At 36.9% G+C, this 16,840-nt stretch overlaps 1 protein-coding gene across 33 annotated transcripts in view; it reads right to left on the reverse strand.

Annotated features, from left to right (window-relative positions):
* ZBBX (zinc finger B-box domain containing) overlaps window positions 1-16,840 on the reverse strand; it is a 116,380-nt gene that overhangs the window by 27,009 nt on the left and 72,531 nt on the right. For 32 of the 33 annotated variants that reach the window (XM_081532476.1, XM_081532515.1, XM_081532534.1 and 29 more), the window contains 5 exons: window positions 13,243-13,363; window positions 6,563-6,672; window positions 6,091-6,191; window positions 4,581-4,660; window positions 2,143-2,282 (listed from right to left, as the gene is read on the reverse strand). In XM_081532476.1, the coding sequence (XP_081388602.1) occupies window positions 2,143-2,282; window positions 4,581-4,660; window positions 6,091-6,191; window positions 6,563-6,672; window positions 13,243-13,363 (552 nt within the window). Of the gene's footprint in view, window positions 1-2,142; window positions 2,283-4,580; window positions 4,661-6,090; window positions 6,192-6,562; window positions 6,673-10,767; window positions 10,896-12,921; window positions 13,013-13,242; window positions 13,364-16,840 lie in introns of all 33 variants that reach the window. The other variant, XM_081532430.1, reaches the window with a different exon arrangement.

The raw sequence follows: 16,840 nt of genomic DNA on the forward strand, positions 1-16,840 counted from the left end.
GGATGGCATCACCGACTCAATGGACATGAGTTTGAGTGAAGTCCGGGAGTTGTTGATGGACAGGGAGGCCTGGAGTGCTGCAGTCCATGGGGTCGCAAAGAGTCAGACATGACTGAGCAACTGAACTGAGCATCGCCCTGCCCATCAGAACAAGATGCAGTTTCCCCCTCAGTCAGTCTCTCCTATCTGGTAGCTTCCATAAGCCTCTTATCCTTCTCCATCAGAGGGCAGACAGACCGAAAACAACAATACAATTATTAGGATCACAAAACTCCAAAACTCTGACCATTCCAAATCCTGGCAAGAATGTGAAGAACAGTAAGACTCATTAATTGTTGGTGGTAATGAAAAGTGGTAAAGTCAATTTGAAAGACAGTTTGGGGTTTCCTACAAAATTAAACATATTTCTTACCACATGATCCAACAACTGTGCTCCCTGGTATTTACCTGAATGAGTTAAAAACTTATGTCCAAACAAAAACTCACATATGGATTTTTATAGCAGCTTTATTCATAACCGCCAAAACTTGAACACAACCAAGATGTCCTTTAATAAGTTAACATATAAATAAGCTGTGGTACATCCAGACAATGCAATACTATTCAGCAATAAAAATAAGTGAGCCATCAAGCCACAAAAACACATAGGGACCCCTTTAAATGCATTTTATTAAGTAAAAGAAGTCAATGTGAAAAGACTGTTGTATGATTTCAGCTATAACCATCTGGAAAAGGCAAAACTGGAGAGTAAAGAGATCTGTGGTTGCCAAGGGTTAGGAAGGAGTGTTGTGTGAAAAGGCAGAGCACAGAGGATTTTTATGGCAGTGGAAAAATTTTGTATGATTCTATAATGTTGGTTACAAGTCATTATACATTTGTCCAAACCCACAGAATGTACAACACCAAGAGAGAACCTTAACGTAACCTGGGGACTCTCAGTAAAAATGATACATAACAAATGTACTACTCCGTTTTGGGATGCTGATAGTGGAAGAAGCTATGAATTTGTGGAGGCTGAGAGTACATGGGGACTCTGTACTTCCTGCTAAATTTTCCTATGAACCTGAAACAGCTTTAAAAAATAAAGTCTCTTTAAATAAATCAAGAATCTTTAAAGTAATACTTAATGGGCATTTGTATTCAGCATTTTCCCAAACACAGTTGTAACACCGTGCTCCAGGAAGGTTAAAAATAGCTTAAGGTCTAGACTTGGAGCCCTGCAAAGGCCTAAATTCCCATATATATATAGTTCATGGTCATATGATTTAGAAGCTTAGTAGCCAAAGATGTTAAAATCAGCAGGATTACCTTAAATCACTGTTCTCTACCATCTGCTACCCAGTGAAAAGGTAATCATCAGTTTTACTATGAGTTACTTTAAGTTATGATCTCTGATCTCTCTCAAATTCTTCACATAAGAAATATTCATTGGTTTTTCTGAAAATCTATGTAGATAAAATAAAATCCTAAATAGATAAAAGAAGATTATAAATCATCTAATTCCTATATTTTAGTTTTGGTAAGAAAGGAAGTGATATGTTCAAGGTCACACAGTGATTTAAGGCAGAAATGAAAACAAAATCTGACTCCCAGGCCAGGATACTTTGCTACGACTGTCTTTAAAATGATCTCAGCATCTGGAAATTAAAATCAGACATTAGTACACAGTATTCTAATCTATAAATCCCCAGGGTACAACTAGTAATAACAATGCAGCTATATAAAGAGATGATTTGTATTGGTTTGGTTTTATAACTTACGTGAAACTTCACATCAAACTCAAATACTTTAGGAAAAGAAACAGTGCAAGGGAGGACAAAGTAAAGCATGCCAGTCAGACTTCTGTCCCTAAGAGCCCAACCATGTAAACTTTTAAATGATAGCTCAGGTATAATAACTTTCAGAGTAGTTTTATATTGGCTGTTTTTTTTTCTCTGAATACAAATATCATTGTCCATTAACTAAAAAGAATATTTGATAGAAAATTACGTATTTTTAACCAATGTTATGAGTATCAAATTTTCTGGGTTTAAAATGAACAGCAAAATAGGCAAAGCTTTATATAACCTGAAACACCTATTGATTTTATTAAATTACTAACATTCATTGTTAATAATATTAAGCAAAAATGAAAAAAGTTACCTTTTGAGTTATCTTTACAAAAAAAAGAGTTGTTACTCAGGTGAAGGTGGAAGAGGTCAGATTTTCCCTTGGTGAATACATGATGTTGATGGATGTCATTTTCATACAGAAAAGCATTCTGATAATCACGAAATGTGTGACTTTCATGTTTAGGGACAAACAAGAGAACATAGTTGAAAGAAATTATACAGAAAAATGTTAAAATACTCAGCTTATTGAAATAAACTAGTAATTTGCTTATTATTATAAATTAATAAATTAAATTATAAATAAATTAAAATAAATTTTAAAACTCAGCTTATTAAACTAAATATAGTAAAACCTTAAAGAAATAGGGTTATTCATATTAATTTAATACGTGTTTCAACATACTGTAGACACATTCTAAAACAGCAAGTACCTTAACAGTATTATGAATTTAAAAGAAATAGGCAACTGGAACAAACCTGATTTAACTGCAAATTTTCATTGAAAGTTTCTTTTTTTAAAAATATTCTAAAGTAAGTTTAATTTCTTATGGTCTTTCTTCTAAAAATGAAGAGATATCTTTCAGTCTATCAAGTTGATGAAAACAAGATTTTATTGCTTCAATAAACTTTTTATTTCTTCATCATGACTATATGGGTTCAAAAGCCTTATGTGGTATTTATATCTCAATTTTAATGATGATTACCATATACAAGCATAGTTACAAATAAATAACATTTTCTATGAGTTGAATAATGTATTTAATAATACTTGATATTATGTAAGCTCTACATGGTGGTGGGTGGGTTAGTCACTAATTCGTGTCTGACTCTTTGTGACCCCATGGAATGTAACTGCCAGGCTCCTTTGTCCATTGGATTTTCCAGGTGAGAATACTGGAGTGCGTTGCCATTTCCTTCACCAGGGGATCTATCCCACCCAGAGAAGGAACCTGCATTTCCTGCTTTGCAGGTGGTCTCCTGCATTGCAGCTGATTCATTACTGCGGAGCTCACGGAAGCTGCAAGCTCTACATAGTACCACCATAAAAACTCATGGATTATGCTTGACCAAAAAGGTTCTTTTGTGTCACATATGATCCTTTATGACTTTTCTTGAAAAGAAGCTCTATGGGCACCTCCAAACCCAAGATGCAAAACTATTGCCAAACCATAATCAGTAACTTTCTCTGCCTTGTCTAACATGGAGGTCAAGGGACAGGCTTGTGATAAAATATATAAAAGAATCAAATTAGAGAGTAGAAATGCTGTACTTCCTTAGGTTTATAGTAGTGTGTATAAGGATAAACCTCTTACCTACTGACCAGAATCTGGTTGTCTCCTGCCAAAAGCACATTTGCTGCTAGATATCTGAGTCTATGTGTCCAAAGTGAAAGTGAAAGTCACTCAGTCCTGTCCAACTCTTTGCCTCCCCATGGACTGTAGCCTGCCAGGCTCCTGTGTCCATGAAATTCTCCAGGCCAGAATACTTTCAGGTCCAAAGGCATCACTTAGGCCCACTGCTGTTCCAATATACTGACAGGGGCCTAAGGTGATCTGAACATATAAACAAAGAATCGGTGTAGGGACTACCTAATAGAAGCTTTATTCTGCTGTTTACCCAACTTAATACTTTGCAGTCAAAACACCTGAAATCCTAGCCAAGGTTTCAACAGCAGAGAGGACTTGGAATAATTTATACATTACTAGTAGATATAGCTAGATGTTATTTTTCATTTGGAAATGACAAAAATTTTAAAAAGTTATAAACTGAATCATTATAATTCATTTATTTAATTTATCACACAGTAAAATCTACCTAAGAAGTAATCTATAGTTTGGAGGCTTTTTTTTTTGTCTCTCAACCTAATCATTAATATACATTTTTATTTAGGATTCATAACAAACTGAAGTAAGCAAAATCCAAAGAGTATCTTTGCAGAAAGTAAGAAAGTTTATATGAAATATATAAGACTTGGTCAGTCACTTCAAATAATGACAAGTCCTAAATTCTGAAACATCTATTAAATAATTCAGGTGCTAGGTAAAAGCATAAACATATAATTATACATAATTTTCTAATTATTGAATGCTGATAAATATTAGTAATATTGTGTGCTATCAGTCACATCTGACTCTCTGCAACCCCATGGACTACAGCCCTCCAGGCTCTTCTATCCATGGAATTTTCCAAGTAACAATAGCGGAGTGGGTTGCCATTTTCTTCTGCAGGAGATCTTCCGGACCCAGGGATCGCACCTGTGTCTCCTGCATCTCCTGCACTGCAGGCAGATTCTTTACCACTGAGCCATCAGGCAAGTCCAGTAATACTGTACCCAAATTTAAACATGGCTTAAGTAAAATATATTCTAACATTAAATTAATGTGCTTTCTATGTTGTGAACTTCTCAAAAGATAAGAAATTTTTTGTGAGTGTTTAACAAGCACCAAAAGTGAATTAGAGAGATCTTACCTTTGTTGACTGTCTGCATCTGCTAACTCAACTTTATAAGGCACAGCAATTCCTGGTTCTTCAAATTCCACTTCATAAGTCTTATTAAACAGATGTTGTATCATATTAGTATGTTCAGCTAATTTATGATACATTAACCAGCTAATTTATGCACAGTATTTATAGAATTTTTCTTCTCACAAAAAAATGTCATAAACTCGCTGACTATATGCCATAAAGCATGAATTCTAAGAGAACTAAACAAAGTCAACAGATAATTGTTGAGGGCTTTTGCTTTTGTATAGTTTATCTTATCACCACTATCACACCCAGAGCCAAACATAACAACTTAGGTTTTATTTGTAACTACAAAGTGCCAAGTGAAGTGCAAGTGTTAGTCACTCAGTCATGCCCAACTCTTCGCAACCTCATGGAGTTCAGGCTCCTCTGTCCATGGGATTTCCCAGGCAAGAATACTGGAGTGGGTTGCCATTTCCTTCTCCAGGGGATCTTCCCAACCAGGGATCAAACACAGGTCTCCTGCATTGCAGGCAGATTCTTTACCACTGAGCCACCAGGGAAGCCCTAGGTGCCAAGTAGATGTTTTTAGTTCTCTGACCAGCATATCATAAACTTACTCTATGCCGCAACAATTTAATGAAGAGCAGCCACAAATATACATGCATGTATGTGTTAATTTGTTCAGAATCTTCAATTTATCCAAAGCAGAAATAAATATGTTGTTAGGCATACACACACACACACACACACACACACACACACACACACTCACACTGCAGAAGTTATTAACCTAAAGAAGAAAGTAGTATGTCAAAAAGTATTTCCTCTATTGTATTCCTTCACTGTGACAACCACAGTAATAGCAATATTGAGGACAGTGGGTATACTCAGTTATTAGAGGATGAGAAAGTCAGAAATGCATTTGTCCTGGAGCTGTAGCTCTGACTTACTCTGGCTCCAGCTGATTTTACTTGGTGTTTTCCAGAAGCTTATATTCAAGTTATTATTATACTAAATCCATTAAATCTTAAAACTATTTTTCCTTTAAATAAAAAGTATTAAATGACATTCAACAAACTAAATGCATAAAAATTTTATTAAATAAATATCATATAATGAGAATAATCTTTGTTTAAAAGCATGATAACATAGAAAACTAAATACTGGGTTGGACAAAAGGTTCATCTGGGAACGAACCTTTTGGCCACTCAATAAAACAAACACTAAACACCGTCTCTACAAGTTAAAAGATTGAAATATCTTCTCATCTCCCATACTATGACACAATATCAATTAAGCCCACAAATTTATTGTCTACATTAAAATAATAGTCTGTTGTATTCCTATCAGCATATTTAAATTCAAACACTCGTACATTTATACTATTAAACTATGCTCAATTATGAAAGAATTATCTTGCTGAAAATAATACATAGTTGTAACTACATATTATTTATGTGTTATGAATTTCCTCTCTCTTAAGTAATATGAGTGGTCATTATGCACTTACATTATCCAGTTCAACTATTTTTAGAGATGGTTCAGGTCTCTCTATGTTTAATTCTTCTATTGGCAGAAAAAGAGCTGGGGGTTGTATCTCGATATCCTCAACTAGAAAATAAGATTAAAAATAATATCATCCAGAGTATACCTTACCTGAGAATTCATCTTCAAATAACATAGGTAACAATGGAAGAATGTTATTTTGTGCAGCCACATAAAGGTATAAATACTCTCAGTTTTCCCAGCTCAAGTAAAATATACAATTATTTAATGTTTAATTTTTAAATGAAACTATTTAAAATAAAACAAGCTACATCTAGAGAATGGGAAGGAGAGTGTGTGTCATTCTGACCTAGAGATAGTGTACAGTGTAGTGAGAATAATACAGTAAAGGAAACCAAAAGCAGATGCTGATTAATCCTCAGTGTATATAAGTTGAAATAGTAAATTCAAAAATATCTAATCAAGGCTGAACTAACCATCACTATCTTCATCATTTTCATTCTGAGAACACTGTGCCTCACTAGTGGTTTTACACTGAGGTATGAAGGTGTCCGGTAGCATGTTTTGAAGTTGCTCCAGTGGAGTTCTACAAAACAAGAAGCAATTAAAAGCCTAAAGTACACTATATAAAATTTCTCCAGATGAGATCTTAATTTATTTCACAAACAAATGAGTCTACAAAATTAATAAGGAAAATCAGAACCATCCCTCTAATTTACAGAAGAAATGTACAACTGCATAACATAATCTTAATCTACTAAAACAATTTTGTAAATCAAATTAACATCACACAAGATTTTTAATTGCATATCCTACTGTTTTTCTGTTTAGGATGAACATCAAAGTTATGATAGAATTCAGTGTTTTCGCAAAAAACACATGGAGTCCATGAAACATCACGCTGTTTAAAAAGCTAATTTACAAAGGTGTGTTGCATCTCACAGCCTTGGAATTATGTTGAAAAGTTCTAAGGGAACTGAAAATATTTTTCTAAACTTCCACCAAGCCAACAGGGTGATAAAACAGGCTTCCACTATATGAACATGAGGTGCTGTGGCTGAAGCATCTTTCACCTAATTAACAATGAAGTCTGATGTGGCCTGTCTCACATACAAGGCAATGAAGCATGGGAATCTTTAGAGGTCTTGTGCATTTGATTCCAAAGGATATTCCAAAGCAGTGGGGAAGGGAGTCACGTTTTAACTAACAAAGTAAGTAGGTGCACATCCCTTCTAGATTATATATGCTTATGGAGTTCCACATATAAAAGTCAGGGCTTTCTTAATAATATCCACAGGTAACATCAATATAAAAAAAAAAATGTTCCAAGCTATGTTCTAAACCATTTGGGGTACTGAATCTTAATAGGAATACTAAATAGGCATTAGTATTATCTTAATTTGGTGAGAAAACTGATGCACAAAGAAGTTAACCAACTTGTTCAAAGTCATTCAGTGAGTAAATGCAGCAAAGAGAGTTTGAATCCAAGCAGTCTGCCTCCCCAAGCCCATGTTCTTAATCGTTATGCTATACTGCCTCTCTCACAATTTGCAAAGACACCAAAAATTTAATGATCTCCTGGAAAATTGTGACTGTGAATTTTCCCAACATATGCAATGTATATGTCAGTACACTCCAAAATATTTATATATTATTCAGCTTTGAAGAGCATGTCATGTTACATCCACAATTTAATGAAGTGATGGAAAATATTAGAGAGTAAAGGTCAAGGACAAACTGGCATCTGGCCACTGGAAACCTCTTTCCAGTTTGAAGTGAAAATACTTTATAAAAATCCAATTATTGATATACATACATGTACTAATATCTAGATGCTCCTTCATGAAGTGAGAACATCTAATTTTAGGGGAAAACTCTGAACCAAAGCCTTGTAGAGTCCAGATAATAGAGCATTGGAGCTGAAGGGGCCCCTTAGATCTCTTTTAAACTTAGTATTTTGCAGGTGAGAAAATGTGGACCAAGAGAATTAAAGTGATTTGCCCATGAACAAACATCTAGCTAGTGAACAAACTAAGTCTGCATTCTGGATAGTAAGACCCTAGCACCATTGCTTTGTTAAAAGATCATGCCACATAAATAAAAGATGACATATGCCTTAGAATAGGATTACCTCACCAGATTTTCCTTTTTTAAAATTGAAACAAATATATATCCAGCATTGACCAGTTCATTGGGGGAACTAAACTGACCAAATCATTCTTGAAATGAGTGTTCTAAATTTATTCTGTGCATCAGTACGGGCCTGTTAGCCTCAGAATCACCAGAGAAAATCTTTTTTTTAAATGCAAAGCCTCAGATGATCCTCAAAAACACTGATTTGTCTGAGGTTAGGTAGAGAAATCAGCTTTTTCACTTGTGCCCATGCTTCTGAGGATCAGCTAGAATTGAGAAGCAGATATAATTAAAATAGGGGGATTGGAGTAAGAATACCAACTAATTGATAATATCCATCCTTAAGATACTGTAAATACAAATTGTATGATCCCTTTCATGAAACTTTCCTAGCATTTAAAAGATCCACTAGGAAAAAAGGAAAACTACACAAGTGGGACTTCATCAAACTAAAAAGTTTCTGCACAGCAAAGGAAACACTGACAAACGAAAATGTAAAGACAACCTATCAAATGAAAGAAGATATTTGTAAATCATATATTTAATAAGGAATTGACATTGAAAATACACAAATGACTCATACAACTCAACAACAACAAAAAAACAAACAACCCAATTAAAAATGGGCAGAGGATCTGAATAGACATTTTTCCAAACAAGATACATTGATGGCCAACAGGTATATGAAAAGTTGCTCAACGTCACTGATCATCAGGGAAACACAAATTGAAACCACAATGAGATATCACCTCAAACTTGCTAGAATGGCTATTGTCATTCAGATAAGAAAATAACAAATGCTGGAGAAGATATGGAGAAATAGGAACCTTATACCCTGTTGGTGGGAATGAAAAATGGTGCATCTGCTATGGAAAACAGAATAGAACTACCATATGATTTACTTATTCCACTTCCGGGTGTTTATTTGAAGAAAATGAAAATATTAATTTGAAAAGATATAACAGGAAGTACCAGTATATGTCCAAAGGATCATCTAACAGGGAGATCACTCAGTCATCTAAACAGAAGACTTGAGCTATTACCCAAGAAAATGGAAGAATGGTCATGAAGTTAATTCAGAAATTATCAAGGCTATCCCTCGCATTGGGTTTCCCAGGTGGCTCAGCAGTAAATAATCCAACCACCAATGCAGATGTGGGCTTGATCTAATCCCTGGGTCAGTAAAATCCCCTGGAGAAGGAAATGGCAACCCACTCCAGTGTTCTTGCCTGGGAAATCCCATGAACAAAGGAGCCTGGTGGGCTACAGTCCATGGGGTCACAAAAGAATTGGACACAACTTAGCAACTAAATGATAAAAAATCCTTCCCATAACAGAGAATCTCCAGTACAGCAATGCCCAGTAAAACCCTGAGGGTAAGGCTGCCCTTCTGACCCCAGACTAGAACAGTCACAATTCCAGGTCAGGGGAATCACAACCATGTGACCCATCTCAGAGTCATCAGGGGAATGGGGCCACCCAAAGTCATGGGGATGGGGAAACAGGTAGAGCCACTCAGAGCCTTGGGGGCCCAGCCCTCGCCAGGCAAGGCTCAGCCAGCACTACTGCTTCAGTGTGTCCAGAAGAGGGCTTTCCACCCCAGTGGGCCTGGACAGCAGAGCACTGACAAAGAGGAAAATTCTCAACAGTTAAGGTCTATCGGCATTGTCCTGTTAGGTTTCAGACTTGCTCAGGACTTGTTCCTTTTTTATTTCCAATTTCTCCATTTTGGAATAGGAATATCTATCCTATGCTTGTCCCACTTTTGTATCTCAGAAGCACAGAACATATTTGATTACACAGATTCACAGTTAGAGAGAAATCTGTCTCAGAATGAATCATGCATTGAATCTCACCCACATCTGATTTAGATGATATTTAGATAAGACTTTAGAATTAAGACTAGAATTTTGAGGTGACAGTGGGATGACTTGAGACGTTGGAGGCTATTGGGACAGAATGAACATAATCTTTAAATGAGAGGGTCATAAACTGTGGAAGGCCAGGAGCAGAAAGCTCTGTTCTGAATGTCTGTGTCCCCCAAAAATTTGTATGTTGAAACTCTAACCTCCAAGGTGATGGTATTAGGTGGTCAGCATTTGGGAGGTGATTTGTTCAAGATGGTAGACCCCTCATGAATGGGATTAGTGCCCTTATAAAAGAAACCCAAGAGAGACCTCTCACCCCTTCTGCCCTTTGAGGACAGTGAGAAGATAACCCAGTCACCAAGTCTGCTGGCACCTTGATCTTGGACGTCCCAGCCTTAAGAACTGTGAAAAATAAACATCTTTATAAGCCACCCAGTCTATGGTATTCTAATAGCATGAATAGACCACAACATTCATTATTAAGGCAAGAGTGATTTTACAGTGGAGAATCTTGGTGAGCACCACATCAACTATGTGTTTAAGGTCAACAACCTGGTGATGAGATCTACCGACAGTACAACCATGTGATGTGCACTAAGAAAGGCACCTCCTCTCTGTGGCATTCTTCCTCAAAATGTACAACCTCAATCTTATTATGAAAAAACAGGAGATAGACTCACACTGAGTATATTCTATGAAACACCTGGCAAGTACTCATGTCCATGTCATGCAAGACAAGAAAAGACCAAGGAGTTGCAATGGAGAAGGAGATAGGACAAAACTGCACAGTGAGACTCTGAATTGAATCCTGAAACAGAATAAGGATGTTAGTGAAAAACTGCTGAAATTCAAATAAAGTGTGTAGTTTAGTGATTCATATTGTACCAGTGTTAATTTTTTGGTGTTGATATATGCTGTGATTATATAGTTAGTTAGTTAGTTAGTTCAGTCACTCAGTCATGTCCGACTCTTTTCGACCCAATGAATCGCAGTACGCCAGGTCTCCCTGTCCATCACCAACTCCCGGAGTTACCCAAATCCATGTCCATTGAGTCGGTGATGCCATCCAACCATCTCATCCTCTGTTGTCCCCTTCTCCTCCTGCCCCCAATCCTACCCAGCATTAGGGTCTTTTCCAATGAGTCAATTCTTCGCATGAGGTGGCCAAAGTATTGGAGTTTCTGCTTCAGCATCAGTCCTTTCAATGAACACCCAGGACTGATCTCCTTTAAGATGGACTGGTTGGATCTCCTTGCAGTCCAAGGGACTCTCAAGAGTCTTCTCCAACAACACAGTTCATAAGCATCAATTCTTCGGTGCTCAGTTTTCTTCACCGTGCAACTCTCACATCCATACATGACCAATGGAAAAACCATAGCCTTGACTAGATGGACCTTGTTGGCAAAGTAATGTCTCTGCTTTTAAATACGCTATCTAGGTTGGTCATAACCTTCCTTCCAAGGAGTAAGTGTCTTTTAATTTCATGGCTGCAATCACCATCAGCAGTGATTTTGGAGCCCCCCAAAATAAAGTCTGACACTGTTTCCACTGTTTCCCCATCGATTTCCCATGAAGTGATGCGACCAGATGCCATGATCTTAGTTTTCTGAACATTGAGCTTTATATAAGATGTTGCCATTAGGGAATGCTGAATGAATGCTATGTGGATATTCCTCAGACTGTTTTGTAACTCTTAATTGCATGCCTTATTTCAAAATAAGAAAATTGAAAGAAAAGAAATACATCCATGAAAAATAGTTGAAAGGATATGATAATCTGTCAAATAAAAGCTTCAAGAAAGGCATGAAGACTGATTTTTTAAATATGAATTTAAAATATTTGAATTTTAAGTGTGATTTTAAAATGGGAAAGGATATCATGAAGAGGAGAAAGTCAACTTGGTCTGTACTGGTATAACTGGTAGAATCGGGACCAAGTTTAGCAACTAATCAGAAAAAAATGACAGTTCACTAGGAGATATTATAGCAGGCAGAATGTTCCAAAGATGGAGTGAGCCATCTCAGGAGATGGTTTTGTATTACTGGAAGTGAAACAAGAGCTTGAAAACCACTCTTCTGATATATTCTAGACAGGTTTTCTAACACTTTACATGCCAAAATGTGGTTCAGAGACTAGCATTACTCATAACAATATCACATGGGAACAGTTAGAAATTCAGAAATGCAAAATCTCAGGCTAAGCCCATACCTACCGAAGAGAATCTGTATTTTGCCATAGTCTCTAGCTACTCACAGGCAAGTGTGAGTCTCACTGCTACAGGGCAAACCAAGCTCCTGGCCTTTAAAGGTACCTCCCACTATGGTTCTTATATCATGGTAAAATTATGAACGACTCTAACATGTACTCAATCATTTTGGTTTGATATTTGATATTTAACTTTCGAACAATTTATGAAATGGTGCAGCTAATGATAAAGTTTTTGAATAAAATACATTTGAATACTATTAATAAAACTATAAAATTAAAAGTCTGGTTAACTTAAAAGTAGTTTCAAAGTTTCTGAAGAGTATAGCATCAAAAATCACCTTTCAAAGTAAGCTTTCATTTACTGCATTGTTTTTGCTATTTTTTAAAATTATGTACCATAGTTGTGCCTTTTTTTTCCCCACATACATATTTTCATTTAGACAGACCTTAAATCAATCATTGGAGAAGGCAATGGCAACCCACTCCAGTACTTTTGCCTGGAGAATCCCATGGACAGAGGAGCCTGGTGGGCTGCAGTCCACAGGGTCTCAAAGAGTCGAACACGACTGAGTGACTTCACCTTCACTTTTCACTTTCATGCATTGGAGAAGGAAATGGCAACCCACGTCAGTGTTCTTGCCTGGAGAATCCCAAGGATGGTGGAGCCTGGTAGGCTGCCGTCTGTGGGGTCGCACAGAGTCAACACGACTGACACGACTTAGCAGCAGCAGCAGCAGCAAATCAATCATGCATCACATACATAAATTGAATTAAAACTCTTATCAGTATGGTAGAAGCTTCATAGGGATTTAATATTGCTTTAAAATTATTTACACAGATATGAAGTACATAAATAACACTGCTACGAAAAAGAGCATGTCACACAAGAAAGGAATAGAAATTGCTTTTACATTTCTTATTGATAATGCAAAAAAATCAGAAAATACCTTCTGTGTTTTTTAAGCCATAATTTTTCCATGTAGGATAGACTGTCTTCTTTAAATTCAATAGTAAGTGGTTCTGTGCAAATTTTCAGATTAGTTTGTACTTCACATTCTTCCAATGAATCTAAAAAAAAAAACATAATATGCATAATTAATAAAACCTAGGATACAAATTAACATATCTCTCAAGATACAGAACTCACCATTTTTGAGGCAAATGTGCCTTGATATTTGTCTATACAATCAATAGTTCTAGGCTTAAATGCTGCAAAAGTGCTAAATATTGGTGATGTATTATATTTTTACAGTTTTCTTCAATCATGTCTTGAAATGAAAGAAATCTTATGATTCAGAATGTTTTTAAAGCAGCTAATTATTTTATACAATAAAGATTTAAAAAAATAGATTCATTATATATTCCATAAAGGCATATACACAGAAAGGCATGTATTACAGCCACTGACAATAATATTTACACATCATGGGAAACAGAAAATAAATAACTCAGAATGGCACCTGGAGGAGACAACAGTCCTCATGAATTTATATCTACATGGCAATTTACTTCCAGATGCTTAAGATGTTTCTGAAGTACTACTAAATTAAAACCACCATTCAGAGATATTTAAAACTGATGGAGATTTCTAGGAAAAAAAAAAAACAAGAGCAGTGTAAATCCAGATTTACTCGTCTCTCCACCCTCCTAAATATTAGACCTTTCTCCAAACTGACCATAATAGGAGGAAAAATCTTGAAGAAAATAGAGAAGCAGTAAAGAGGGAAACAATTATTTTATATAGACTGAAACTAGAGAATAATCCCAAGCGCATACTGCAGGCTTTGATAAACAGCTTTTAGAAGCGGCCAAGTGCCAGCAATGGAAATAAACCAAAAGAATGTCATTCACTCCCGTTCTTCCCACAGTGTAGAAAAGTGCTGAATAAAGTAATTAGAAGGTGTACTTTGCCAACAAAGCTCTGTATAGTCAATGCTATGGTTTTTCCAGTAGTTATGTACAGATGTGAGAGTTGGACCATAAAGGCTGAGAAAGTGAAAGTGAAAATCGCTGAAAAGTGAAAGTAAAAGTCACTCAGTCCTGTCTGACAAAGAAGGCTGAGCACCAAAGAATTGATGCTTTTGAACTGTGGTGTTGGAGAAGACTCGAGAGTCCCTTGGACTGCAAGATCAGACCAGTCAATCCTAAAGGAAATCAGTCCTGAATATTCATTGGAAGGACTCATGCTGAAGCTAAAGCTCCAATACTTGGGCCACCTCATACGAAGAGACAACTCATCAGAAAAGACCCTGATGCTGGGAAACATTGAAGGCAGGAGGAGAAGAGGACAACAGAGGATAAGATGATTGGATGGCATCACTGATTCAATGGACATGAATGTGAGCAAACTCCAGGAGATAGTGAAGGACAGGGAGGCCTGGCATGCTGCAGTCCATGGGGTTGCAAAGAGTCGGACATGACTGAACAACAACTGAGAACCACCACCAGGATGCATGAACTAAAAGAGCAGGAGTCAAGGAAAACAAGTCACAGGAGAAAGAAAAGCCCTCCACTGTGAGTCCTCCTTTTCATGAGGAAAAAAAAAAAAAAAAATCCCGATAGGAAAGCTGAAAGTAAAACAATGAGGACTTTTTTTTTTTCCTGGCCAAGTCAAGCCACTGACTTGAGCGATAATCCGCAAGTTTAGGAGGGTGATGAGGAGGAAGGAGATGAAGGAGATGAAGTAGCTGGCCTGTGCCTCACTCTCCTCCCATCACCAATGGCACATTCCCAGGAAATAACATGGCAGGTGGCCTGGGTTAACTTGATTGTGAATATGCTACTAACTAGAACTTCTGGCAAATGGATTAATGATATTTTCTAGGAAGAGTCTTTAGCTATGTAATGCATTAAGCAGGATAATCTTTGTTTGAAGTTGCTTATAGAAAACAAATCTACAACACATGGATTTATGAGGCATGCCTCCCTGAACAATGCCATGCAAGCTCTGTAACTCAGGTTTTGGTTTGCTCCCTTGTTTAATGGTTCCCTGGCTACCTTTAGCGTAAGATGTCCCATTGTTTATACTGAAGGAATGATAGGTATTTTCCTTAATAGACAATGCTTTTAAAAGCCTTAAGCTACAAATTTGCCCGAAGTGTTTAAGGAACAACCAGGAGGCCAGTTGTGTGTGTGTTTATTTGTTCGGTTGTGTCCGACTCTTTGCGACCCTTTGGACTGTAGCCTGCTAGACTTCTCTGTCCATGGAATTCTTCGGGCAAGAATACTTGAGTGGGTAGCCATTCCCTTCTCCAAGGGGTCTTCCTGACTCAGGGATCGAACCTGGGTTTTCTGCACTGCAGGCAGATTCTGTACCCACTGAGTCATCAGGGAAGCCGTAATATTAGTGAACCTTCTAGGTCATTGTAAGTACTTGCCTTTCACACAGAAGGAAATGAGATTTTAGAGTTCACTAAAACATAATCAAGTTGGCAATCAATAACACAAATAACTAGGAAACTTGAAAATTCAAAGCTAATAGCCAAGAAACATAGGAAAACATAATGTAATGTGTAATGAGGTACACAAATTACATATACAATTTCATCTGTATCAGGCCAGCAATTTTTTTTTAAGCTGCCAATTTGTGTTGGTGATAATGGGAAGCAGCCAGACCATTTATACACTGCAAGAGGGAGTATAAACTAACACATTGGTAAATAATTCAAGTTTACCTAGTAGAGTTGAAGACATGGATACCCCCATAACCCAGCTATTTTACTCCCAGGAATAGAACCCAGAAAAGTGTGCACATGAGTGCTAGGAGGCCTGGGCAAGACTATTCTTAATAGCAGTGTTTGCTGGGTAGGGTTAAGGGAAGAAGTGATGTTGAAGCACTCAGAAAGTAAAAATTATGAAAAGCTGTTACCGACCCTAGACTTGAGAGGACAAAGCAGGAAAACTTTGTAAGAATCACTGAAAGCAATGGCTGTGGATGAAAGGTCATCTGAGTGTTGCTTTGTAACATAAGTGGAGAATGCTGTCACTGCAAAAATATCAGCACATGAAGAAGAGGGAGAGTAAATACTTCAACCTCTTTCCTCCCCTAAATGGGAATCAACCCAGACAACCGTCAATGTTTAAACAGGTAAACAGTCTTATAAGCAGAGAACTGTTAAGCAGTGACATGAATGAAATATAACTATGCACATCTTTATGGGTAAATCTCAGTAAATAATCTTGAAAATATTAAACCAGTTGTAAAAGAATAATATACTAGCTTTCCATTTACACGGTGTTTGTGTGTGTGCTCAGTCGCTCAGCCATATTCGGCTCTTTGCATCCCTTTGTACTGTAGCCCGCCAGGCTCCTCTGTCCATGGAATTTTTCAGGCAAGAATACTGGAGTAGGTTGCCATTTCCTCCTCATCAGTATCTTCCAGACCCAGGAACTGAACCCTTGTCTCCTTCATCTCCTGCATTGCAGTTAGATTCTTTCCCACTGAGTCAGTAGGGAAGCCCATACCATGTTTAAATACATGCAGGTTTAACAATATATTGTTTAGAGAAGCATACATGCAATAAACCACAGGAAATTAAGGGAACA

Source organism: Giraffa tippelskirchi, chromosome 2, assembly GCF_054371585.1.
Source record: "Giraffa tippelskirchi isolate mGirTip1 chromosome 2, T2T-mGirTip1v1.2.pri, whole genome shotgun sequence".
NCBI classification, from domain to species: domain Eukaryota; kingdom Metazoa; phylum Chordata; class Mammalia; order Artiodactyla; family Giraffidae; genus Giraffa; species Giraffa tippelskirchi.